The sequence below is a fragment of the Podarcis muralis genome, chromosome 1 (genome assembly GCF_964188315.1).
Source record: "Podarcis muralis chromosome 1, rPodMur119.hap1.1, whole genome shotgun sequence".
NCBI lineage: Eukaryota > Metazoa > Chordata > Lepidosauria > Squamata > Lacertidae > Podarcis > Podarcis muralis.
The window spans coordinates 45312224-45337427 of record NC_135655.1 but is presented as its reverse complement, the minus strand read 5'-3'; the positions used below and the strand labels follow the sequence as shown (position 1 = coordinate 45337427).

The following is a 25204-nucleotide window of genomic DNA, read 5'->3' as shown; positions in this document are numbered from 1 at the left end:
CCCCCTGGGCCGCAGCAGCAGTGACAGCAACCGTCCCTGTGAGTCCTGTCAGGCCCTGCCCTGGGCCAGATGGTGAGTGGCAGGAAGGAGCAGGGCCCTCAGACACTCACACAGGAGAGTCCTCCTGGGCAGCAGAACGCAGCAGTCCCTGTGAGTCCTTCAGGCCCCGCCCTGGGCCAGATGGTGAGTGGCAGGAAGGAGCAGGGCCCTCAGACACTCACACAGGAGAGTCCTCCTGGGCAGCAGAACGCAGCAGTCCCTGTGAGTCCTTCAGGCCCCGCCCTGGGCCAGATGGTGAGTGGCAGGAAGGAGCAGGGCCCTCAGACACTCACACAGGAGAGTCCTCCTGGGCAGCAGAACGCAGCAGTCCCTGTGAGTCCTTCAGGCCCCGCCCTGGGCCAGATGGTGAGTGGCAGGAAGGAGCAGGGCCCTCAGACACTCACACAGGAGAGTCCTCCTGGGCAGCAGAACGCAGCAGTCCCTGTGAGTCCTTCAGGCCCCGCCCCGGGCCAGATGGTGAGTCGCAGGAAGGAGCAGGGCCCTCAGACACTCACACAGGAGAGTCCTCCTGGGCAGCAGAACGCAGCAGTCCCTGTGAGTCCTTCAGGCCCCGCCCTGGGCCAGATGGTGAGTGGCAGGAAGGAGCAGGGCCCTCAGACACTCACACAGGAGAGTCCTCCTGGGCAGCAGAACGCAGCAGTCCCTGTGAGTCCTTCAGGCCCCGCCCTGGGCCAGATGGTGAGTTGCAGGAAGGAGCAGGGCCCTCAGACACTCACACAGGAGAGTCCTCCTGGGCAGCAGAACGCAGCAGTCCCTGTGAGTCCTTCAGGCCCCGCCCTGGGCCAGATGGTGAGTGGCAGGAAGGAGCAGGGCCCTCAGACACTCACACAGGAGAGTCCTCCTGGGCAGCAGAACGCAGCAGTCCCTGTGAGTCCTTCAGGCCCTGCCCTGGGCCAGATGGTGAGTGGCAGGAAGGAGCAGGGCCCTCAGACACTCACACAGGAGAGTCCTCCTGGGCAGCAGAACGCAGCAGTCCCTGTGAGTCCTTCAGGCCCCGCCCCGGGCCAGATGGTGAGTGGCAGGAAGGAGCAGGGCCCTCAGACACTCACACAGGAGAGTCCTCCTGGGCAGCAGAACGCAGCAGTCCCTGTGAGTCCTTCAGGCCCCGCCCTGGGCCAGATGGTGAGTGGCAGGAAGGAGCAGGGCCCTCAGACACTCACACAGGAGAGTCCTCCTGGGCAGCAGAACGCAGCAGTCCCTGTGAGTCCTTCAGGCCCCGCCCTGGGCCAGATGGTGAGTGGCAGGAAGGAGCAGGGCCCTCAGACACTCACACAGGAGAGTCCTCCTGGGCAGCAGAACGCAGCAGTCCTTATGAGGCCTCAGGCCCCGCCCTGGGCCAGATGGTGAGTGGCAGGAAGGAGCAGGGCCCTCAGGCACTCACACAGGAGAGTCCTCCTGGGCAGCAGAACGCAGCAGTCCCTGTGAGTCCTTCAGGCCCCGCCCTGGGCCAGATGGTGAGTGGCAGGAAGGAGCAGGGCCCTCAGACACTCACACAGGAGAGTCCTCCTGGGCAGCAGAACGCAGCAGTCCCTGTGAGTCCTTCAGGCCCCGCCCTGGGCCAGATGGTGAGTGGCAGGAAGGAGCAGGGCCCTCAGACACTCACACAGGATAGAAAGATAAAATAGTGACATGAAAGATGGGGCCACTGAGAGGACTATGCTGAAAATCAATTGAAGGAAAACAACACAGAATAAACTGCCTCCTGCATGTTAATAGAAATATAGATTTGTTGGACATGATAGAGAGTCATGCACCAGGACTGTGAAGATAAAACAATGGGTTAAGATAGGACTTATTAAACTGGGGGGAAACAAGAGAGATGAATGCAGGAATAACTGAAAGAGATTTTCTCCAGACATCCAGAACATGGGAAGTCCCCTTGAAATTTTTAAATTTGGAATGTATAACTGGCTTTAATGTATTATGATGTAGCAAGATTTGATCTGATTTGTTACCAATTAGAATATTATTAATTGAAAATTAATAAAAAATATTTGCAAAAAAGAGGGAAGAAATTTCACAATAAAACCCATAGGTGTGAATATCCATTGCAAATATGTGAGTTTGCAAGCTTTTATCAGCTGATCTAACGAAACAAGTTAGTTATGTCATCTAACCACTATTGGCCATAGCAATGATAATCAATAGGAAAAGAGTCATCATTTTAATGGCCTATGGGCGATACAATGCTCACCATATTTCCAAGCAGCCTTCCACTGTTCCAGCATAGTCTTACGGATACAGATTTCCTCAGACACATCCAGATCAGTCTTTCCGTACAAATATCTTCTCTCTCTCTTAGTTGGTTCAAGGGATTCGGTTTCGCTCCCTTTGGTGAAGTGTTCAATGACAGAGGGAAGCGCTGCCCAATGGATGGCTCCCTTCTGCACCCTATGAACTGAACCAGCAGCGTTTCAGTGGAAATTGCTTAGTAGCAATCCATACTAACCCTTGCCAGCAATGACATGAATGGACACAGAAAGAAAAACTGGAACAGGGTTGAACACCGAGACTATTTCAACCTTGAAAATACTACCACCTCACATGTGGAGATTTGCAGCACTAGCTTATAAAATAATTGAGAAAGATGGCAGTGGTGTGGCTGATGGCCCAACAATAAATTAATTCAGGTAAGTCAAACCAGACCAATCAATTCAGGATTTTTATTAGTAGGAAAATCCATTCGCTTTGTGAAATCAATTAAGGTTTTTTTTAAAAAAACAGCCAGGCTCTCTTTCAATCCTATTTAGTCTAGAGAAAGTAAAGCAGAAGGAACTAGAGCTCCCCAAAAGTCCTGTTCCTGCAGAGGAGACAGGATCACAACCAGAGGCGGATTTAGGGGAGTGTGACCAGTTTGGTTGAACTCGGCAAGGGGCCTCAGGGGCACCACAGGAGGCTGTGGAAGGTGAAGGGTGGGGAATGCCGAATTTTGCCATCACGCAGGGTGCGTTGAAATTTGAGACCCCAAGGCCCACCTCTGCCATAACTGAGGGGAGCTTCCCATTGAAAGGTAGAAGAACGCAGTATAAAGATTAACATGGCCCTCCCTGTGTAGGGATGATTACGGGGTGGGGAGTGGGGTTCGGAGGGAGCACACTCCCCACTCGCAGGCAGCCAGTCTGCCTGCACGTGTGACCTTGGGGTGCGGGGCACACTCCCCCTCACAGACAAGCCACAGCTGTCTGAACATCGTACCTCTGTCTAGCCTTTTGCGGTCTCAGTAGTCTGCAGTGCCCTGTCTGTAACCTTTGTCTCTGAGACCTTTTGTCTCCTTCATTATACACTGTGCAAGGGGAAAATGACACGCTGGAAACAGGTGCCAAAATAACTTTGTACCACCCCACGATCTCGGGATTGGAAGATGTGTAAAGGTCACAGCCCAAAATGTATCTGCCTGGTTTGCATTTTTGTGTCAATAAAAGGAGGCTCTACAGAGCTGGCTGGCAGCTTGCTTGCAGCTCACCTGTGCACAGCTCACCTGCATTTTCAACTTCTGCCTCATGTCCATCACTTCATCCCTGTGTAGAGAGCAGGGGCAGTGATCCATCTCAGAATACACTGAATAGGCAGAGGTGTACCTCCAAAGTCAGGAGAGACCATAGACCAGAAACTCAAAAAGTTTGCTTTTCATTGCCTTTCACACACCGTTGGTGACTTCCTCTGTGGCCACCAGGGTCCACCTGCTCTGCTCCACATCCCCTCCTCTTCCCTCCATCTGTCTGTCTGCCTCCCCCCCCCATGCTGCTTTCCTTCCTAGTTACCCTAAGACAGAGTGGAGAGCCACGGCAAGGAATCCTGCATTGCTGTAAGTCTCTTGACATGTCTCTTATCCTAAAGCCCTAGAAGTGATCACTCTGGTATTCTGTGCCTCTTTCTTTGTAATCCCTACAGCTGGATCCTTCGGTGCATCAGTCAATTCTTTGTCCCAGTCTGTACTTGGACCCATGGGATGGAACAAGTATGTAATCGCCTCTTACCTGTCTTTTTGGGTGGCATGAAGCTCCAGACCTCTGGAGGTCTTGGGTAGCATTGCTGGAGCTGTTTATAATATTCATAATGATTATCCATTACAATAAGATCCTTCTTGGTCTTTTGATGGACAATTTTGGCTGACCCTAAATACACACAGAAGACAAAAGAAACCACAACTAGATAGGGATGATCCCGTTCCTGTTGCCCAGAACTTTATGGTGGCATATGAAAGGCAGTGTGGTGTAGGGGTTACAGTAAGAATAGTCAATGTCATGTCCTCCAGATGTTGAGGACTGCAACTCCCATCATCCTTGACCACTGGCTATGCTGGCTGGACTTCATGGCAAAAGTTGTTGTTGTTTAGTTGTTTAGTCGTGTCCGACTCTTCGTGACCCCATGGACCAGAGCACGCCAGGCACTCCTGTATTCCACTGCCTCCCGCAGTTTGGTCAGACTCATGTTTGTAGCTTCGAGAACACTGTCCAACCACCTCGTCCTCTGTCGTCCCCTTCTCCTTGTGCCCTCCATCTTTCCCAGCATCAGGGTCTTTTCCAGGGAGTCTTCTCTTCTCATGAGGTGGCGAAAGTATTGGAGCCTCAGCTTCACGATCTGTCCTTCCAGTGAGCACTCAGGGCTGATTTCCTTAAGAATGGATGCGTTTGATCTTCTTGCAGTCCATGGGATTCTCAAGAGTCTCCTCCAGCACCATAATTCAAAGGCATCAATTCTTTGGCGATCAGCCTTCTTTATGGTCCAGCTCTCACTTCCATACATCACTACTGGGAAAACCATGGCTTTAACTATACAGACCTTTGTTGGCAAGGCGATGGGAAAAGTAGTCCACAACATTTGGAGTGCATCACATTTTACCTCTAGAATAGACTTGGGGGAGTCCTGGGGAGTTCAAATCACAGCACAGACACAAAGCTTACTGTGGGCCATAGTCTGATCATTATAATTCAGCCTTCCCAAGGTTGCTGAGGTCTTTAAAGGTAGATGAGAATAAAACTGAAATAACGCACAAAACAGGTAAAGGTAAAGGAACCCCTGACCATTAGGTCCAGTCGTGACCGACTCTGGGGTTGCGGCACTCATGTCCCTTTATTGGCTGAGGGAGCCGGCGTACAGCTTCCGGGTCATGTGGCCAGCATGACCAAGCTGCTTCTGGCAAACCAGAGCAGCACACGGAAACGCCGTTTACCTTCCCGCCGGAGTGGTACCTATTTATCTACTTGCACTTTGAAGTGCTTTTGAACTGCTAGGTTGGCAGGATCAGGGACCGAGCAACGGGAGCTCACCCTTTCGCGGGGATTCAAACTGACCTTCTGATCGGCAAGTCCTAGGCTCTGTGGTTTAACCCTCAGCGCCACCCGCGTCCCTTCTCTTTTTAAAAGGACCCCTGACCATTAGAACACACAAAATAAGTGCATACAAATAGTTCTCTCCTAATTTTCCTGGACTCAGCTATGTATAATATTTAAAAATGTGACAGGGAGCAACTTAGGATGGGATGGCAGAAAAATGATAGGATATGCACAGGCTACCAAGCATCACCAGAAATGTATTGAGCTGTGATTGTATGAATCCCACAGTTGATCCAATGCAGTTGATCTTTGTGCAAGTAATCTTGGATCCAAATAATGCTTGGGTCATTCATATCTATACAATGCTAAGCAAAAGGAATTAGAGTTCTACCTACCAAAATAGAGCTCTTGTTCAAACACATTCTGGGTAGTGTATGAGTACTTTCCAACCCGGGCGCTCAGCCGTTCTCGAAGTTTAGTACGTGCCAGATGTCTGAGATCCTTCTTTGATATTTCATCCGCAGTTTTGTTTATATCAACTGAATCTTCCACACCACGGCCTCTCATGTGGAAAGATGGCCCCCTGCGAAATGAGAAGCATACTTCCAGCTGAGAGCACTGTACAATTTGCAATTCGCTCAGAACAAGAACGCAGCTCATCACACACATATGGAAGCCTACCAGGTAGGGTTGTCAATTCTTGAAGTAAAGAATTTGGGTACCTGGGAAGGGCCCTTGGGCAAAGCCCAGAGGGGGACCACGCTGCCATAAAGGCTAGCAGTCTCAAGCAGTGCTTTTTTTCTGGGGGGGACGCAGGGGTAAGCATACCCCTCAACATTTTGTGAATCTAAGTTTGGCCTCACTGAGGGGCAGTATTTCAATACGAGTAGGAAAATGAGAGTACCCCTAAACATTTTTTTTTAGAAAAAAAGCACTGGTCTCAGGCAAGTTTGGGGACAGAATTCAGTGTGACCTGACAGAAAACAGAGTTCTGCCCCCCAAGTGCCAAGTATATGTAAAAGTTGCAAAGAATCCATCTTAAAAAGCGGGGGGGATTTAGAGTGATGGTGGAGAAACAGCCTAACCTCTTGTTTTTTTGGCACTTGCCCTAAAAACCAAACAATTATTTTTCTGTTTGGTTGCTTGGTCGGAATCCCTGAAGCCCCAGCCTCAGTGAATCACATGCCTTTGCTGTCTGTCAGGGTCTGCGGAAACACCACTCAATACAGGCACATTTGGCTTGGGGAGCCATAAGTTGTATAGACCCAATATATACAAAAATAACTGCTGTTGCCAAGTTGCTTAAAGCATTTTACGTACATGATCTCAGCAACCTCAGCTTACACCAGCAGCATTGTTGATAATAATACTACATTTCTTATTTTTTCCCCAGGGAGGGTTACAGAATAGCAAATGTAGTAAATGCTTCATTTAGAAATTACTGCCCCTTTTATCTGACACTCTTCCTCCTTCAGAGTATAATTCCCGTAAGATCTTTTGCAAATAGGACAGAGTTTACTGAATTGTGACCTACTTTACTCTACCTTTGATTATTAAAAGGAGAACCTGAGGCTAGCAGGTGAACACATTCTTAATCCAACAGGCTTGTGGGAACTGGTTGTTTTAATTAAAGGGCTGGTGCTGTTCTGTATTTATTGATAGTTTTAATTCTATTAATGTTTAATTGTTTCTATGTTTTTGGCTGGTCTTATTTTATCGGTAAGCTGCCTTGAGTCCGTCAGGGAAAAAGGTGGGGTACGAATATATACAATAGTTTTCTAGTTTTATCCTGGCCCTTTATTTGTTTCTTTTCTATTCCAGGTCATCCTTTTAATGCAGGGGTTCCCCAGCCTTTTTGGAATTCTGAGAAAGTGTTGTGGTACCACAAAACACCAATTTCACAGAAGAAAAACTAGTAATGTTCAGTGCCTCCACCCAAAACAAGCAACACACTCCCCTCAACTAAAATACCCTCCCACAAAAAACACAGTAAAACAAGCAAGCAATGCCCACTCCCGAAAAACAGGCACCTTCCCCAACCAAGAAGGCAACCATCAATTAAAAAATGCATAAAAACATTATGAGGCCTTGGTGGTTGCTAAGTAGGTTTCTGAGAGCACCATGGTGGTTTTGAACAAAACAGACTGTGCTCAAATAACTGATTCTGTGTTCCCTTTGAAAAAACTGATACAGGGTAATGAAGTCTCCTTCAAGCTCCAAAGATCTCAGAAAGCTGCTCCATAGTAACTCGGAGCAGGGCAACAAATATTTGCAATATCTAGTAGCAATTGAAGGCATTTTTGTTCTGACCAGCTTTCCCAGCTGAATGAGTAACTTTCTGCCATATGTGTCCATTTTGCGTTTTTAAAAACTCATCTATTAATTTTTAGGCTGTTTTGTAACTGTTTTTAATCATACATTGTTTATTTTTACTTAGCTACCGTAATTACCCATAGAATGGCCTTCACCGGGGTGTCACAGAAACCCATATTTTGTCCCATCATCCTTCAAATGAGCATTGGAAAGTGAGGGGAAAGAGCAGCTTTTATTGCAAAAATGTATAGGGCTAAGGGACGCGGGTGGTGCTGTGGGTTAAACCACAGAACCTAGGACTTGCCGATCAGAAGGTCTGCGGTTCGAATCCCCGCAAAGGGGTGAGCTCCCGTTGCTCAGTCCCAGCTCCTGCCAACCTAGCAGTTCGAAAGCACGTCAAAGTGCAAGTAGATAAATAGGTCTACCTCTGGTGGGAAGGTAAACGACGTTTCCGTGTGCTGCTCTGGTTCGCCAGAAGCAGCTTAGTCATACTGGCCACATGACCCGGAAGCTGTACGCCGGCTCCCTCGGCCAATAAAGCGAGATGAGCGCTGCAACCCCAGAGTCGTCCGTGACGGGACCTAATGGTCAGGGGTCCCTTCACCCTTTACTTTTTATAGGGCTAAAGCTAAGATCACAATCCCATGAGGCATGTTTCCAAATAATGAGATTAGCATCTAAATGTAACACAGCTTGATGCTCCAGTACAACAGGTATTTATTTGCCTTACCTGTAATAATAAGCAGAGAGAGGTGTCTCCGGTTTCTTCTCTTCATCTATTTGAATTTGAATCTGACCTTTCACTACTGTATCCTCAGCCTGAATCTGATCCAGTAATTCCACATCACTTTCATCAGGAAGCACGTACCTGATGCTTTCCCAGTTATATTTTTGCTTCTTGAAACCCGGTGGCTTACCCTGAACCCAGCCTCCCCAGGTGGGCTGATTATTCACAATGAATTGAGCTGTAGCCTTGTTTAACTTCACCAACATTGTTCCTTCCCACCTCAGGTCCCCATGATCTGGCTCATGGACTGTGGTGCCCTGGGGTCTTGCTTTTGACCTCTTGAATGTCAAGTCTGCTAACATCTCATGAGGTTCTGTCAGGAACGCCTGTGTGTATGGAGGTTCACAAGAAGGAGGAGGGGGAGGAGGTGGAATAGGTACCAGGAGACTTGGCTCTGAAAGTGTGCTTTCTACCTTGGCTTTCCAGATAAGCTCTTCCATGCAGACAGGAACATCAGCGGTGATTTCCTTGGGAGGAGGCGGGTCTGGCTTCATTACCAGGGACTGTAATTTCTTCAAAGGTTTGAGCCTACTTGGTCGCCTTTGCTTCTTAATAACAATATTTTCACTTTCTTTTCTCTGAATGACACTGGAAAAATCATACAACCCCCTGGGGTCATAGTCCTTAAAGGACTGAAGCATTGCCCCTCTGTGGTAAACAGCTTCTTTAGAAAAATATAGGTTCTTGGCTGCATTCTGGAGGCATTGTTTCCGGTATTCTGCATAGTGCTCTTCAGCATGACAAACATCTCTCTGGTACATGAAAGGCATTTTTGCCCTCATTGCAGACAGCATTGCCTTGCGAGATGGCAAGCTGTGTCTGTCAACTCTGGCCTTCAGACTAGACTCAAGGGGGAAGGGATTTTTGCTCTTGAAAAAAGTTGGTATTTCCATCCTTTCAAGACTGGTGAGGCTCCTCACTAGTGGCTAACTTTTCATAAATCTTTAGAAGTTTGACTTAACGGCTGTGTAAAGAAACAGACATCCCGCTGTTTTCTGAGGGGACACTCAAGCTTTTCCTAAACCACAGAGAGAAAATAAATAACCCTATCAGATTGTAAAAGACCATCCTTTTAAGATTCAAGCCAGGCTTCCTCAACCTCGGCCCTCCAGATGTTTTTGGCCTACAACTCCCATGATCCCTAGCTAGCAGAACCAGTGGTCAGGGATGATGGGAACTGTAGTCTCAAAACATCTGGAGGGTCGAGGATGAGGAAGCCTGATTCAAGCAAACAAACAACACCACAATTCTTCCCCAAACAGGCTATCACTGCAGAATGCTGGTATCATTGAATCTCCAAGATGACCTATTTACCTTTGATGGTTGATGGAATGTGATGTGGAAGGAGGAGGAGATGCTATCATGCATTATTTATTTTATATCTTACCCTTCCTACCAAGGAAACCCAGGGCATCAAACAACAATAAAAAAACATATTTTAACACAATTCTAATACAGATGCAGACTGGGAAAGATCTCATCTGAATAGGCTTGTTCAAGGCGGACAAAATGAAGCCCATCGGCTGTTCTCTACTTCTGGCTCTTTATAAGCAGAAAGAGAGTAGTGGGAAATTATCATTCACCATGTTATCATATTGCTTCACCAGCCTAGTGTCAACTCTTTTGTCACCAAGGCATGCTCCAGAATGGGTTAAAACTCACGTCATGTCGGCACTTGGGATCCTAGGAGTACTGCTTCAATAGCCTATTACTCTACAGTACAACCTACAAATCACCCTGTCTGTGTTTAAACCACTGCTCTGCTGAGGCTGCTGGAGCTACAGCAGCATTAGCTTAAAAAAAAAGTCCTAGTCCAAGTAAATGTCATTAGGATGCCGCTGTGAATCTCTGATATTAAACTAAGCATAACCTGCCCCGGCACACAAACAAAAATTATTTTTCTTTCTTCCCAGTGACTATTACACTTGTACAACATGCACTGTGCTGACAATAGTTATCCCTTTCTGCATCGAGGTAAGATTTCTATCCTATTATTGTACACTTGACATTGTCAGTTCTTGTCCACAAATATTGCTTTTCCTTCAGTACCCTAATCCAATCCGAAGTGCTATTAACATTTCTTACTTGCAAATGTCATTGCTGTCAGCTTTGCACCCTGCAGGACTTGTTTCTGCCTGGAATACATGAGCTGGAATAATTTAAGGATCTATGGTTCAAAGAAAACTTACTCATGATGAGTTATTAGGAATTTTTAACGACATTAAATATTAATTTTATTGATTAAAATTATGCATTTATCCTAGTTTATAACCCTGTTCTTTCCTCTTTTAGTGCTCACTTCCTCTCATAACACTTATGCCACAATGAGGCTGCAATCTGTACCTGAGAAGAAACCCCACTAGCCTTAATGGGGCTTACTTCTTAATCATACAGCCAGTCTGTAAATCTTTAAGGTGCCCCAAAATGTTTTTGCTGTCCTCTCTTAAAGTAGCATACATGTTTCAGAACATACATTTACTTGAGTCTAATGTGCCATCGAATCTAATGCGCACCTCAATTTTCAAAACCTTGAAACCAAAAAATGTATTTGCTGGCCAGTGTAAATGTGTCATCGAATCTAATGCACACCTTAATTTTCACAATGTAATTTGGCCAGAAAAGGTGAGTGTTAAACTTGAGAAAATACAGTAATATTTATACAATATGCTATGTTAATTCCTGCCACTGTATGGAAATGTTTTCAACAATCATTTTTTTAAATGTTGTAATTATAATAATTAGGAACTTAGGTCTCTACATTAAATTACTACAAGCCACTGTGGGCAGTCACCTTCTTTGTTCTCTGCAATCTTTTGTTAAGTTTAAGTTGGAAAATATACATTGCAATATTGTACAAGAATCTCTGTTTTTATGTGACCCACTCCCAACTTCAGCCAATTTCACATCCCTGCTTTTTTTTGGATTCCAGGGTATTTCTTTTTCTTGTTCTTTATGAAGACTGAAAAGTTTGTACTAACCTTTCAGAATGGCTTTCACAGATCTGCTCTTGTAGGAGCAGGAGCACATCGCAAATACATGCACATTAGAAATCAGATTCTTGTCTCTTCAGACCTCCCTTCTACTTGTGTACAGTTGTTGCCAGGCTACAAATGATGTACTCACATTCTGTCAATTTTGATTTGTTGATTTTAAATAGAGCTGCCAAGCTAAGTCCCCTTTGGCTGTTTGGTATTAAACCTGCTGTTTCACAAGTTGTTGTTGGTTTTTTTAAACATGGAGGGAAACAAAGCTAGTGAAGTAACATTTATTGAACTACCTTAGAGTGCACAAGTTTTCAGCATTCAAGTTAGTCGAAGATCTCCAGAATGCTTCAGGTTGGGTGCATCAAACTGACATTTATTATACATTATATGAAATAAATACAGAAGGCAAACTTTTGCTCACTGGCATTTGTCCGGGCAATATGTCCGTCTGGCTGTTTACAACATGAATTTCCTGTAACATGAATGTTAACATTTGGAGCTCCCTACTCTTTATTTTTTTATTTTTATCACAAGTTGCTGCAGCACTCTGGTTGTGGGGAGCAAGGGGCCATTTTGCTTTTCCTCCGAAACCAGTATTTTCTTAATTTTCAACATATAACAAATATGGCAATCAACAGGAAAGCAAACGAGAGACAGAGAGAGAGATAAGTCTTACACCTGCACCTCAGGGATAAACAACTTTTTCTAAATTTTAGGAAATTCAGGATTCAGGATCAGGATCTAAATCTGGTAAACCCCACCAAGGGAGGCACGGGGTGCAAGTTGCCACCCCCCACCCCCATCAAGTAAATAAATAAATAAATAGAAATACTTAACTAACTCGGTTATGGCCCCGCTGACATTGACCCTGCCTCACCCGCAATATAAATCCTGGCTACGCCCATGAACCCCACTGAATTAAATGAAGGAGTTAGAGGACTCGATGGATTCGGACTGCACGGTGACCATTTGGAAGAAGGGGGAAAGGCCTTGTGCGAAGGGCAGCCTCCTCCCTCCGCCCCAAACGAATTTCCTTTCCAAACAATTGTTGTGTAATTTGAAACTACGAGGGGTGGCGCCGCCGCTTGATTTGACTGGGGCTGACAGCTCGTTCCGCTGCCATGGCCTCATTTGGGCGCCTGCTCTGGGGACGCGGCCTGGGACTCCGCCTGCGTCCCAGACCCCGCTGCGCCTTTCGCCCCCCCGGCAGCTGCTGTCAGAGCGCCGCCTCCACTAGCGCTTCCCTCATGGACGCCCGCATCGACTTCTCCCCCGCCGGCCGGAGCCTCTTCGACGAGCCGCTGGGTATCTCGGTGTCGGGGCTGCGGCCCCAGCAAGAGGTCACGCTCCGGGCATCGTTGCAGGACGAGGTCGGGGAGCTTTTCGAGTCGCTCGCGCTCTACCGGGCGGACGGCAGCGGGCAGCTGGACCTGAGCCGCTCGCCGGCGCTGGAGGGCGGCAGCTTCTCTGGCCTGGAGCCCATGGGGCTGCTGTGGGCGCTGAAGCCGCGCAAGCCCTTCAGGCGGCTGGTGAAGCGCGACGTGCAGCGCCCCTTCAGCCTGGAGCTGGAGGTGCTCGAGGGACACGGAGAGGGCCTCGCGGGAGGCGTCCTCGCCAAGGGCTCCCACGAGAGGGGCTTCCTGCGCGCCGGCGTCCAGAGGATCCCCGTGCGGGACGGGCGGGTCCGCGCCACCCTCTTCCTGCCCCCGGGTGAGTGGCGGACTCTGGCCCCGCGCTTGGCCTTCTTAAGGCCTTCTAGACGCTCCTGCGCTTCGTGTCGTTGACACCCACACACTTTTTGTGAGCCAACGCCAGAGCTGCGGCTCCTCCACGTGTTGTTGCATTTCAAAGAACTCGTTAGTCCCAGGCAGAGGAGCTTAGTTTCAGAGAGATCGTGGGAGTGGTTGTGGTGAACGACTTCTGGAAGGGCACACACATCCCTGGCTTGGATTTCTCCATCCTGTAGTAAACTGGTTCCTCTTCTTCCTGCTCAGAAAGGGAGAAAGATATGGCACCCAGCAAGCAAAGAAAAAAACCCACAATTAAGGAAGAGGAGGAAGAGCTGCAGAAGTGTGTTGGCAATAAAAGAAGTCTGGTGGCACCTTAAAAGACTTCACAAATACAGTGAGGCGGAAGTTGTCCCGGCCGGGGCCACGCTGCAAGGTGTAAAGAGAGAGAATTGATTATTTGCCCTACTGTGTCTAATGATGGTGCTGAGCTAGCCCTGTACCTTGCCTATTCCTTTGTATTTCGTAGCAAGCCTTGCTCACTGGAAACAACAACTCACTGGCACCTCAGACTCCAAACTCTCTCATTCTCTGCTTTTGATCTGCTAATATGAACAGGTTTGAAAAGTGTATTATGAAGGATCCAGCCATTAAAGTGGGTCTTTTCAACCCAAGTGGTCAGAGTTAAATTATCTCCAAGGTCCCTTCCAAAACTAAAATTAGGTGATTCCATGCTAGGCTTTCTTTTCAATAAGGTGAATTCTAGAGAAGTCTAAAAAAGATAATGCAACTTCGTTCTGTCTTTTATAGGTGATGGTCCCTTTCCTGGAATCATTGATATTTCAGGAACTGGAGGAGGACTTCCAGAATACCGAGCCTGTCTGTTGGCCAATCATGGCTTTGTAACATTAGCATTGGCCTATTATGCTTATGAAGATCTTCCCAGAGATATGAAGGAATTTCATCTGGAGTATTTTGAAGAAGCTCTGAACTATATGCTGAAACATCCAAAGGTAGGGCCATATGTGGACAGCCTTCACAAAAATAGCAAGCTTCTGAGGGTGCTACATTTGAAACTGGAAAGTCTTGTGTGTAGAACCACACCATACATTTGAAGCACATCTAAGGCTCCAGAACGGATCCCGTTCACATCCCGAGGTACCACTGTATATGCAGAAGTATATATTCCATAGTATTCTTATTCTGAGAGCTGTTGAATTGCTGATTTGAGAGTATTCTCTGAGCTGAACTCTGATCATCACATGCTTACTTGTATTGCACTAATATTTTAAATTCATTATTTGTGCCAAGCTCCTGGAATAAAAAAAAACACTGAAAGGTTAAAGTCCACAGCAACAGTTTTCTCCATTTTTGACTGCAAAGATTAACCAAAGCAGGCAAGCCTTGGGCAGTCACTGTGATAGATTGTTCAGAAATGTGAAATGGTCCTCAGCTCAGCTTTTTTTCTTTTGCCAAACTAAGGGTGAGCAGCATGAGCTTTTGCCCACAGCTTAGTCATGTGGGGGAGAGGGGCACATACTGTATGTATCTTGTTTTCGTTTCACCTCTTTCTTTCTTTCTCTTTAGGTTAAAGGTCCAGGAGTTGGACTGCTGGGACACTCAAAAGGTGGTGACCTGTGTATCTCTATGGCCTCTTTCTTAAAGGGTGTCACTGTTACAGTCACTATTAATAGCGCTGTGGCCAATATAGCTGTGCCACTGCACTACAAGGACATCACCATTCCACCTCTTGGTTTCAATGCAGAGCGGCTCAAATTAGACAAGTCTGGTGTTGCTGACATTTTGGATGTCATGAACAACCCACTTGAGGGCCCCGATCGCCAAAGTTTTATTCCATTGGAGAAGGCTGAAGGACGTTTCCTCTTCATCGTAGGCCAAGATGACCACAACTTTAAGAGCGAGTTTTTTGCTGTGGAAGCCTCCAAGCGGCTACAGGCTCATGGAAAAGAAAAACCTGAGATAATTTGCTATCCTGGAGCAGGACATTATATTGAGCCTCCGTATTTTCCTATGTGTGCAGCTTCAATGCATCTCTTGGTGGGCAGACCAGTGATCTGGGGAGGGGAGCCCAGGGCTCATGCCGCAGCACAGGTGGATGCATGGGGTCAGATTCAAACCTTCTTCCGCAAACACCTCAATGGAAAACAAGATGAAGAACACAGCAAGCTGTGAGAATGTTGCTCGGAAGAGGTGTTTTATCAGATAATGGGTGTGTGGCCGATTGTTTCCCCCCCGTTCTTATATATAACAATAAATCTGTTTGATATAACAATTCTGCAGACAGGGGACTCATTATGTTGACAGAGTGCTTTACAAGCAACATGAGGAAGCTTTTGTATAAGGGACATCTAAGAATCCCCAGCTACAAAAATAAACTACAAATGGTGTACATTATGCAAATCTCTGGTGCAACCACATTTGGAATATTGTGTAGACTTCTGGTCACCTCACCTCATAAAGCAAATGGTAGAGTTGGGAAAGGGCAGTCAAAATGATCAAAGGGATGGAGAAACTCCCATTAGGTTACAACATTTGGATCTTTCGAGTTTAGAGAAAAAAGTGAGTAAGAGGTGAAAGTGGGTAGAGTAAAGTTTTTCTCTTCTCATAATACTAGAACTTGGGGCTATCCAATAAAGCTGAACCTTGGAAGATTTAGGACAAACAGAAGAAAGCACTTCACACAGCACATAGTGAAAGTATGGACTTTGCTCCCACAAGAGGCAGTAATGGCTGCCAACTTGTGATGGCTTTGAAGAGGATTAGACAGCTTCATGGAGGATAAGGCAACAAACCCCAATGGTTAAGTCCTTCATTCACAGTCAGAGGCAGCATTCATGCTTCTGAATGCCAGTTGCTGGAAACTGCAGCAGGAGAGAGAGCTCACATCCTGCTTACCGACTTCCCACAGGGATCTGGTTGGCCACTGTAAGAATAGGACACTGGAATAGACGGGTCACTGCCTTGATCCAGCAGGTCTATTTTTATATTATTATGTTCTCCATGAATTAGAAGAAAACATAAATCTCCAGCAAGTCTATAATTAATTCTACCCTTGAGCCTCTGTTAGGATATAAGTTTAAAGTTTGCAGCAGGAGATATTACAAAGCTGGAATTTCACGTGATGCCACATGCTGTATTTACTGGGCTAACCTGACTCCAGTAAAACTCATTGAAAACCCAACCTATCACACGAATCTTAGTGAAGGAGAGGTGCTGCTTTCCTGTCAGGTTCCCCCACTCCTTTGAAACTCATTTCCTGTTACTGATTGGAAGTGGTAGGAGCAGGGGTGCCAACTTGAAAAAATATTTTTTGGGGGGGCAAGTAAGCACTGCCTTGCATAATCAATCACATGATGTGGTGCATGCACACTGTTTGAATGACAATACCCACCAACTTGGGGGGACAGACCCCTCAAATATTTTATTGGGGGGGACTTAAGACCCCTCGGCCCCCAGCAGTTGACTCCTATGGGTCGGCTGCTCGCGAGTCAACTGTACTTTGGCAGCGCCGGACGCGGCAGCGACTTACATCTGCTCATTATGAAGCGTGCGGTTCGGGATCGATTGATACTGCCTTTTGTGCTCCCACGTGAACTTCCAGGCAGAGCAGAAGTTGCAGATTGTGTCTCCTTCTCTCTGCTCCGCTCTCCGTTCGAGCAGCGCGCAGACAGCAATAGCAAACGGATCGGATTAGTAGCAGCCCATCATGTGGCGACGGGTCACAGCCAAAGCTTGGGACGTCTGCCTGGAGCACTTGGGGGGTGTGAGCCGCCCCTTCGGGAGGACCTCCCTCAAAAGCTGCGGCAGAAGAGGGGTAGCGACAGTCTCGGTTGACCCCGCTGCAGGCTTGGCAGATCAGCCCGCGAAGGTTTCGGTTTGGGGACTCCCGCCCCTGCAGGAAGTGACCCTAAGGGCGCTGGCGGTGAACGAGGAGGGCATCCTCTTTGATTCCTGTGCCCATTACCAGGCGGATGAGCAAGGGCAGGTAGATCTGTCCAAAGACCCCTCCAAGGGAGGAGACTACACGGGCTTGGAGCCCATGGGGCTGTTTTGGAGCCTCTCGCCTGCTGCAATGGAGAACCCCTACCAAAGGCTGGAGCCCAGAAAAGTGAAGGGTCCCATGAAACTGGAGATGTCAGTGCACCAGGGCTACAGCCAGCCCGGTGCTATCCCGGGACAGGTGCTTGCCAAAACGAACGTGGAAAGGCGGTTCATTCTTCCCGAAGTGAGAAGGATTAGGGTGAAGGACGGTGCGGTGAGAGGGAGCTTGTTCCTTCCCCCAGGTGAGTTGGGTAGACTTGGCAGTGGGACGGGGCTCAGGCTGCTTATTTGTCCTGAGGGAACCTAGTTAACTCAAAAGTTGACAGTCACCTTGCTTTTGCAGTCCCAGACAGGCAGCAAAAACAGGGCAATGCTCAGATCCTTAGTGGGCAGCTATGCAAAGTTGGTGGGCTGTGTTCAGCTTGGCAGGGCCCAAATAGAACAGGCTTTCAGTAGAGATGATAATATTCAAATGATAATATTCCAAAACAATAAGGGTTGCAACTAGCACACTTTCCCCAAAGAGTAGCCATCACTCATTTACCAGCAAGTAATTTCAGAAACAAATACTTAATGAACCAGATTTAAACTTTGGCAATAATCATAGTGTATCTGCACCGAATTCAGCCAGAGCCACCAGTCCTCAAATATGAATACTGTACATGTTTGCCATATGGGAAGATTTAATTACAAGACACATGATTCTATACATTGGTTTTTAAACAAATGCAAAGCAATAACCTTTTAACACTTGCTCAGCATTACCTCTAATGGTATTTGTTCTATTCATTGACTTTACACATAAGCTTACACATTCAGTGTTCAAATATATTACTTAATGTAACCTCTCCACTGAGACAATAGAGCGGTTGGTACAACAAGTTATTGATTTTGGTTATTAACATAGAAAGGGGTCCACATTTCTGGGAAGCTGCCTCTTTTTGTTATGCCTTTACATGCTCTCCTGTGTCCAGTGAGATGCTCAAATATTGCTGTATCCCAAATATTTCAGACTGGTTTATCCGTTGTTGAGCTATCACTAATCATGCTGCAGTCAGTAAGAAGCCTACTAATTCTCCGTGGTGCAGGGTGAAGCCCAAGTCTATGTCTAAAGATAGTAGGGCTAAGGCAGGATTTGGAGAAAGAGGTTGGCTTTTAACTGTGGATATAATGGAGAAGAATTTTTTCCTTCCCTCCTTGTCTGATTGTTCCTCCAGTTTCATAGATAAATTTTCAGTCGTTGTTTGTAAGAGTTGCATCTCAGACTGATTGGTTACAGCAAGATTGTGCGCATCGTTTGCTGTTTTAGAAATCTCTGACAGTTGTTTAGATAGCATCTCTAATTTCTGCTCAGAAAGAACTAGGGCTGCTCCCCTGTCCAAGATTGGTGTCTGTCTTATTTTATTAATGTACTCAACTGAGTCTCTTTCCTCTCCCACTGTGGCAGATACTTTCCCGCCTTTCGGTGCCCTCATATTGCCTTTGGTCATACCAGTGTCTGATGCCTCCTCTGAAGCCTCAGACAGGGTTCCTGCTATTTCTTCCTGAATATCTAACCTCACAGATTTGCTTTTTGGTCCCTGTAGTCTTCAGATCATTACCTCGCTGGGGCTGTACAAAATTTTGTGTTTAGATATTAGTAGGATCCACTCTGCTTAGATTTTGCCCTGGGGTGATGGAGACACAGAAATAATTCACGGTTTAGCTTTCCAGCTAGCCACGCCTCCTGAATTTTACATTTAAAAATATTAATAATACTGACTAACATCATTTAATAATTGTTTACATTGCATGTACCTGGAGGAGTGAGTGAGTGAGATGAAGGAGCTTGGCTTCTTTAATTCATCTGCCTCAGTGATGTCCAAGATACCAGGTTGACTTGGCACCTCACTGCTGCATGTTAGTTCAATAATTTAAAAAACCTGGCTTGGTGGGGAATACTTACTACTTGCATTTATTTAGTATCAACAATGGGTTATGTCCAACTAAGTTTTCTTCATAGAGTAGACCCATTGAAATTAATGAATAACTTGGTTCCATTAATCTCAATATGTCTACTCTGAGTTGAGGTTAGTTGGACACAACTCAGTAGGCTAGCAGCCTTTGACTTAAAACTTATATTAATTTTGTTTATTTATCCCTTCAATTACTGGGGATTTTATAAAATATAAAATAATTAAACAAGTTATATTTAACACGGTACATTATGTGAACCTATAAGACTGCCTTATACCACATCATATAATTGGCCCATCTAGTAGCTGTGTCAGCATTCACCAACTGTGGCCTTCCAGATGTTTTGGACTACAATTCCTAGCAGCTCCAGCTAGCATAACCATGGTGGTTGGAGCTGATGGGAATTGTAGTGCGTAACATCTGGAGGACACCATGGAAATGGCTGTTCTCCAAAGTCTCAAGCAGATGTCTTTCCCAGCACAGCTGCCTGGGATCCCTGAAGATTCTGAAGATTGAACCTTGAACACAGTGGTATAAGTAGCTGCCAGACCTGAATGATCAAGCCCAAATGTGATGTTTTAATGAACCACTGGTGTACAAAAGGAGTTCTTAAATTCTATCGTATGCCTGAGATTTCCCCTAACAACCTGATCCTATGCATGTAAACTTCAGTGTGTTCAATAGAATTTACTCAGGTAAGTGTCAATAGGACGATGGCCTTAATATCCTTTCTACAGCTTGAGGACCACAGCATTGCCTTTCAGGGGAGCAACAGAGCTGTCCTGACGATTTAGAGGAAAATGCATGATTCTCTGTGTGAGATACTTAGCATTCGTACCAAAACTGTAATATCCTTTGTTAGAAATCTTTGGGGTTCACTATGTGAATTAGGGTTATCAATGGACTTGTAACTGAATGGAAAACCAAAGATGTGTAAGGTAATACAGGGGAGAAATTGGAAATCAGGGGTGGGGTGAGGGAAAGTCTAGAAGGGATGAATAAGTAAGTAATTTGGATGTTAAATTGTTAAATTATTGAAAATAGAAAATTAAACATAAAAAAGAGAAGAGTCCAGGCCTGAACAATACTGGTATGACTACAGTATAATGTCTCAATTTTGCTAAAATGAGTGCTGTATTACAGAATACAGATTCTTAACTATCTACTAACCTAGTGGTTGGTATTTGCAGTTTTTAAATACAGACAGGAGGCCACTGAATAAGGAAAGAAATACAACATAAAATAATACTATCATAGGATGAAAATATAATACTGTTATTAAAGAGATATGGTTATTTTAACACAGAGGTCAAAGAGTGGAAAACTTGCATCACACTGTCCCACCAAATTTAATGGGGCTTACTTCTGAGTATAAGGTAAAGGTAAAGGGACCCCTGATCATTAGGTCCAGTCGTGGACGACTCTGGGGTTGCAGCTCTCATCTCACTTTATTGGCCGAGGGAGCCGGCGTACAGCTTCCGAGTCATGTGGCCAGCATGACTAAGCTGCTTCTGGCGAGCCAGAGCAGCGCACGGAAACGCCGTTTACCTTCCTGCCGGAGCGGTACCTATTTATCTACTTGCACTTTGGCATGCTTTCGAACTGCTAGGTTGGCAGGAGCAGGGACTGGGGAACGGGAGCTCACCCCGTCGTGGGGATTTGAACCGCCGACCTTCTGATCGGCAAGTCCTAGGCTCTGTGGTTTAACCCACGGCGCCACCCGCGTCCCAGTTCTGAGTATACATGTCTAGAATTGCACTGCAAGTCATTCAAAGCATTTTCTCTTCTTCTTTCCTGAAAATGTGGCATCAGTGTTTTGTTGTATTTTGATAATAATGTGGTTTTAATAGTGTTATTCTGGTTAGCATTTTATGAACATTTCTTTCAATGCTCTGTGCCCCAACAACATTGCTCTCTGCTTTCATTAGGAAATGGCCCCTTTCCAGGAGTGATAGATATGTTTGGTGATGAAGGTGGGTTAATTGAATACCGATCCAGCCTTCTGGCTACTCATGGCTTTGCTGCTCTTTCCCTGCCATATTTTAATTTTGAGGATCTTCCCAAAACCATGGAGGATTTCCACCTTGAATACTTTGAAGAGGCAGCTAGGTTCCTGCTGCGCCATCCAAAGGTGAGTATGGTAAGGATTGTTTACCTATACATACAGCTCCTTGCTCTCTTGCAGTTGAAAGAGTCTGTATGGACGACAGTTTTGAGAAAAAAACGGCACTTCATCCCTTGAGGAAATACCAATGTTTGTTTTTAGATCTTGTACTTGCGAGCTGAAGAAATCATGGGATCAGGTCAGATCAAATCATCTGCCTTTCTGGAGGAAGACTGGTTCTATTGGGATATGCTTTGGAGAAGGGATTTAAAAAACTATGTGTATGAGACGGAACAGATTATGCTCTTATTTTAAGAAATTAACAAATAGTTTTATTGTGAATATTTTGTAAGCCTAGTTTTCCATCCTAATAAAATAACATTTTTTAAATGGGCTAGACTATTTGAATTGATATTTTGGTATCAGCTTTTAGGTTTGATGTGTGTGTTGTTTTCTCAGAATAAGTTAATAATTTGGCAGGTTTCTCTATATATCAGGGATGCTCCACAACCCAGACTTCTAACGTGTGTTCTTTCTTCTCTTCCTCTCTACAATTCTCACTCGTGCTGTTTCATTCATCCCGAAGGTTAAAGGGCCAGGAATTGGTGTTATTGGGACTGGCAAAGGAGCAGAATTGGCATCTTCAATGATGACTTTCTTGCCAGAAGTAGTGGCTGCCGTCTGCATTTCTGGTTGCAGCTCCATCACAGCCACTGCCCTCCATTATGGCGCACTTACTTTGCCTGGGCTTTGCTTTAATATGAGCAGAGTCAGTATTTCAGAGAATGGTGTTTTCGACATTTACGAAGCCTTGGACGACCCAATGGACCCAGCTAATTCACGTAGTCGCATCCCCATAGAAAAAGCAGAAGGGCACTTCCTTTTTGTAGTCGGGGAAGAAGACCGCATTTGGAAGAGTTCTTTGTATGCTGAGATAGCCACTGGGTGCCTGTGCCAACACGGGAAGGACAACTTTACACTCTTGAGTTACTCTGGAGCAGGCCATCAAATTAATCCAGTATTTACCCCAGTTTGTCTGGTAGCCTTAGACCGTGTTTTAGGGGTGCCTATTCTGGGTGGCGGAGAGAGGAGAGCTCATGCCCATGCCCAAGAGCATTCTTGGGGGAAGATTTTGGAGTTTCTGCAGTTCCACTTGAGATGATCACTCAAATAGCTGCACACCGGCAACTGAAGTTGTGGGTAAATGTGCCATAGGGCCTGAGGAGGAAGGAAAGACATGAAACATGTTGTATGGACCTAGCTGGATTAAATTATTATGTAAACTGATGACAAGGTAAGATTGGACTGATTCAGAGTGGAACAGTCAAAGGTATATATGATAAAATGTGTTTGGGATGAAGAACTCTAACGATAAAAACACGCAGGTATATGAGTTGGTTGAGGGTGTAAATATGAAGCTGTAAACCCTGGCCAGCTCTTAAAAGATCAAAGGTGGCAAACCATAATGGATTTAAAGGTAAGCAAATAAACTTGTTCTTCAAAACCAGCAAAAAAAAATCTGCCATTTTGAAACCAAAGATCCAGAATATGACTACTTTCTGCTATCTTGAAATTTCTGGAATAAGTCTACCTTTAGCAAACACAGCCAATGTTACTACTTGAAGACAAAGCCAAGAGGTCTTTAAAACATATGGATAGAAAAAGACTAGAGTCACACATAGCCTGACCTTCTAATTTTAAAACGAAAACCATACTTGGCCATAATTTTCTTGGATGTGGTGTGGTATTACTCTCTCCCTGATATGAAGCATAAAAAATGAGACTAGCATAAAGTAATGCAAATGAGGATTGCCGTGGGACTGTACACTCCTTGTCTTAAATACCACTTTTTTCTACCTAATGGATTTGTCCATTAATGTTACTGCTTCATGAACCCCTTTAGTCAATAATGTTTTTATTTTTCTGATGTACTGTATTTTTAATTTTGTCCCACTCCATCCTGTGGTGTTTTTTTTACATTGCATTAAACTATCAGTGAAGTCAGAAGACAAGTAATTAGAATCATAGAATCACAGAATTGTAGAGTTGGAAGGGATCCAACGGTCATCTAGTCAAAAGCTCTGCTGTGCAGGAATTACAGCTAATTAGTTTTCTATATTATTACAACAGGCAGAATTCTTTACACAAAGTATTGGAGATTGCCAACCATAACAAAAATCAAATGATGAGTCAGAAAATCATGGGCTTTAGCAATTATGGCTAAACTGACTTAAAAAAAAAAGGACAGAGACAAAATAAAGTTTTAGCAAAATGTGAGAAAATTGTTGATTATACTAAGAGATTGTTTAAAACCAATAAAGACCTATGGTTTTGCAATGTATTTATACTTTGGGAAGTGAAATTTTGGAAAAAAATATGTATGTCTGTTTTATTATAAGACTATTACTCAAATTTGGAAATGTGAGTCAGTTTTCTTTCATTTGATTTCTTTTTTGAGTAGGAATAGATCAACAATTTCCTTATATTAGTATTATAATTATCAGATTCATGTCTAGAGTTTTGTTGTGCACTTGGTTATGATTAATGTTACTCCTTGTGATGTCACAGATTTAATTATTTTCTTTGATATTATAAATGTACGGAATGGAAGTATTGTGTTAATAAAAGAAAAGAAACATTAAAATGTATGCTAAGTCATGCAAAAATTGTTTTACAGCTATAAAAACATAAGTCACTTGAGACACTGTCTCATAAATGCAAATTATGGTAATTATAACAATAATAATAGTAACAACAGAGAGAGGTCAGACAGCCATTCGTCTGACATGTACACATAAATAATTTGTCTTGATCTTAGTCTGTTGTCTGTAGTTCATTGAGTTTAAAAATACACCGCCTGGGTATTTTTTTTTATAAAATATTATGTATTATGTATTTAAATGTTGGATTTGTAAAATTACCATTTGCAGCATAACCCCTGCATAAATGGGGAATCACTTGTATATGTACACACATACAGTGGTACCTCGGGTTAAGTACTTAATTCATTCTGGAGGTCCGTTCTTAACCTGAAACTTTTCTTAACCTGAAGCACCACTTTAGCTAATGGGGCCTCCTGCCGCCGGAGCACGATTTTGTTCTCATCCTGAAGCAAAGTTCTTAATGTGAAGCACTATTTCTGGATTAGCGGAGTCTGTAACCTGAAGCGTATGTAATCTGAGGTACCACTGTATAGGGTTGTATTCAATTAAGTTCCGTAAGTAAACTCACTAAGTTGGGCTTAGTGGGCCACAGCGGCGTAGCTAGCCGTTCAGGTGCCTTGTGTGGAGTGCGCGTCCTGCAGCTAGGGGGTGGGGGGTGCTGTGTAGAGCCTCTCCGCTGCCTCCCCCTCAGTTATAGGGCGGCTGAGGAAGAGGCAGTGGGCAGACACAAGCCCCATGCTGCCGTTTCAAGCAGCGTGGAGCCTGCAGGCACTGAAGCCACCACATCACTCCCAGAAGAGACACGTGGTTCGGGCACATCGCAGGCTCTGCGGTAAGTGCCAGCCCCCATGGTGTGGCGCCCAGTGCCAGACATGTTCCCTTACGTTTCTTGACTGAACAAAAAAGTTTCGTGAGCCCAATTTTTTTATAAAAACTCATCTTTTTGTCATCCCCTTCAGTGATGACACCCAGGGTAGCCCACACACACCACACCCCCTTCCTCAGCCACTGCATATCCATTGACTTACCCTGAGTAGAACTAACAATAGATGCAACCCACTATTGTTCAATTTACTCAATATATGATATAATATATATAAAAGAGTGTATAGCTTTTGTTGTTGGCATCCGTCTGTCTCAGGAGTCAATGGTGTGTACTTCGGGGGTGATGTCAAACCTCTGAAGAATCACAGTGCCTGAAGTGTTTTTCTTCTCCAAATGGGCTACCTTCCCAGCTTAACAAGCCCCATCTGCCCCTCATTTCCCTCTACA

The 25204-nt window shown here is 45.1% G+C and overlaps 3 protein-coding genes across 5 annotated transcripts in view; 2 read left to right on the top strand and 1 right to left on the bottom strand.

The window, feature by feature from the left end:
* HEATR4 (HEAT repeat containing 4) overlaps nt 1–12375 on the bottom strand; it is a 41838-nt gene extending 29463 nt beyond the window's left edge. Inside the window, exons 1-5 of one of the 2 annotated variants that reach the window (XM_077927362.1) lie at nt 10522–12375; nt 8380–9978; nt 5732–5919; nt 4038–4175; nt 2255–2458 (exon numbers count right to left, since the gene is read on the bottom strand). In XM_077927362.1, the coding sequence (XP_077783488.1) occupies nt 2255–2458; nt 4038–4175; nt 5732–5919; nt 8380–9329 (1480 nt within the window). In that variant the 5' untranslated portion in view covers nt 9330–9978; nt 10522–12375. The remainder of the gene's footprint in view (nt 1–2254; nt 2459–4037; nt 4176–5731; nt 5920–8379; nt 9979–10521) is intronic. The other variant, XM_028724346.2, reaches the window with a different exon arrangement.
* Nucleotides 12376–12541: 166 nt separating this feature from the next.
* LOC114594539 (acyl-coenzyme A thioesterase 1-like) lies at nt 12542–15562 on the top strand. Its single transcript, XM_028724371.2, has 3 exons — nt 12542–13130; nt 13958–14160; nt 14735–15562. Exons 1-3 carry the CDS (start codon nt 12542–12544, stop codon nt 15338–15340), a joined length of 1398 nt encoding a protein of 465 aa, XP_028580204.2. The 3' UTR covers nt 15341–15562.
* Nucleotides 15563–16723: 1161 nt separating this feature from the next.
* LOC114594511 (acyl-coenzyme A thioesterase 1-like) lies at nt 16724–23917 on the top strand. 2 transcript variants are annotated; one of them, XM_077927357.1, is made up of 3 exons: nt 16724–17451; nt 21094–21296; nt 21432–21825. In XM_077927357.1, the coding sequence occupies exons 1-3, from the start codon at nt 16875–16877 to the stop codon at nt 21582–21584; spliced, it is 933 nt and encodes a 310-aa protein (XP_077783483.1). In that variant the 5' UTR covers nt 16724–16874; the 3' UTR covers nt 21585–21825. The 2 variants fall into 2 exon arrangements, with proteins under 2 accessions (XP_077783483.1, XP_028580150.2); XM_028724317.2 differs by lacking the exon at nt 21432–21825 and adding an exon at nt 21856–23917 and having other exon boundaries at nt 16747–17451.
* Nucleotides 23918–25204: the final 1287 nt, after the last annotated feature.

What these genes read in the sequence shown, in the direction of transcription:
- LOC114594539 (XM_028724371.2), top strand. Translation starts at nt 12,542, where the DNA reads ATGGCCTCATTTGGGCGCCTGCTCTGGGGACGCGGCCTGGGACTCCGC. An exon ending in CACCCTCTTCCTGCCCCCGG is followed by an intron (nt 13,131 to 13,957) that starts GTGAGTGGCGGA and finishes TGTCTTTTATAG; the next exon opens with GTGATGGTCCCTTTCCTGGA. An exon ending in ATATGCTGAAACATCCAAAG is followed by an intron (nt 14,161 to 14,734) that starts GTAGGGCCATAT and finishes CTTTCTCTTTAG; the next exon opens with GTTAAAGGTCCAGGAGTTGG.
- LOC114594511 (XM_028724317.2), top strand. Translation starts at nt 16,875, where the DNA reads ATGTGGCGACGGGTCACAGCCAAAGCTTGGGACGTCTGCCTGGAGCAC. An exon ending in GAGCTTGTTCCTTCCCCCAG is followed by an intron (nt 17,452 to 21,093) that starts GTGAGTTGGGTA and finishes TGCTTTCATTAG; the next exon opens with GAAATGGCCCCTTTCCAGGA. An exon ending in TCCTGCTGCGCCATCCAAAG is followed by an intron (nt 21,297 to 21,855) that starts GTGAGTATGGTA and finishes TTCATCCCGAAG; the next exon opens with GTTAAAGGGCCAGGAATTGG.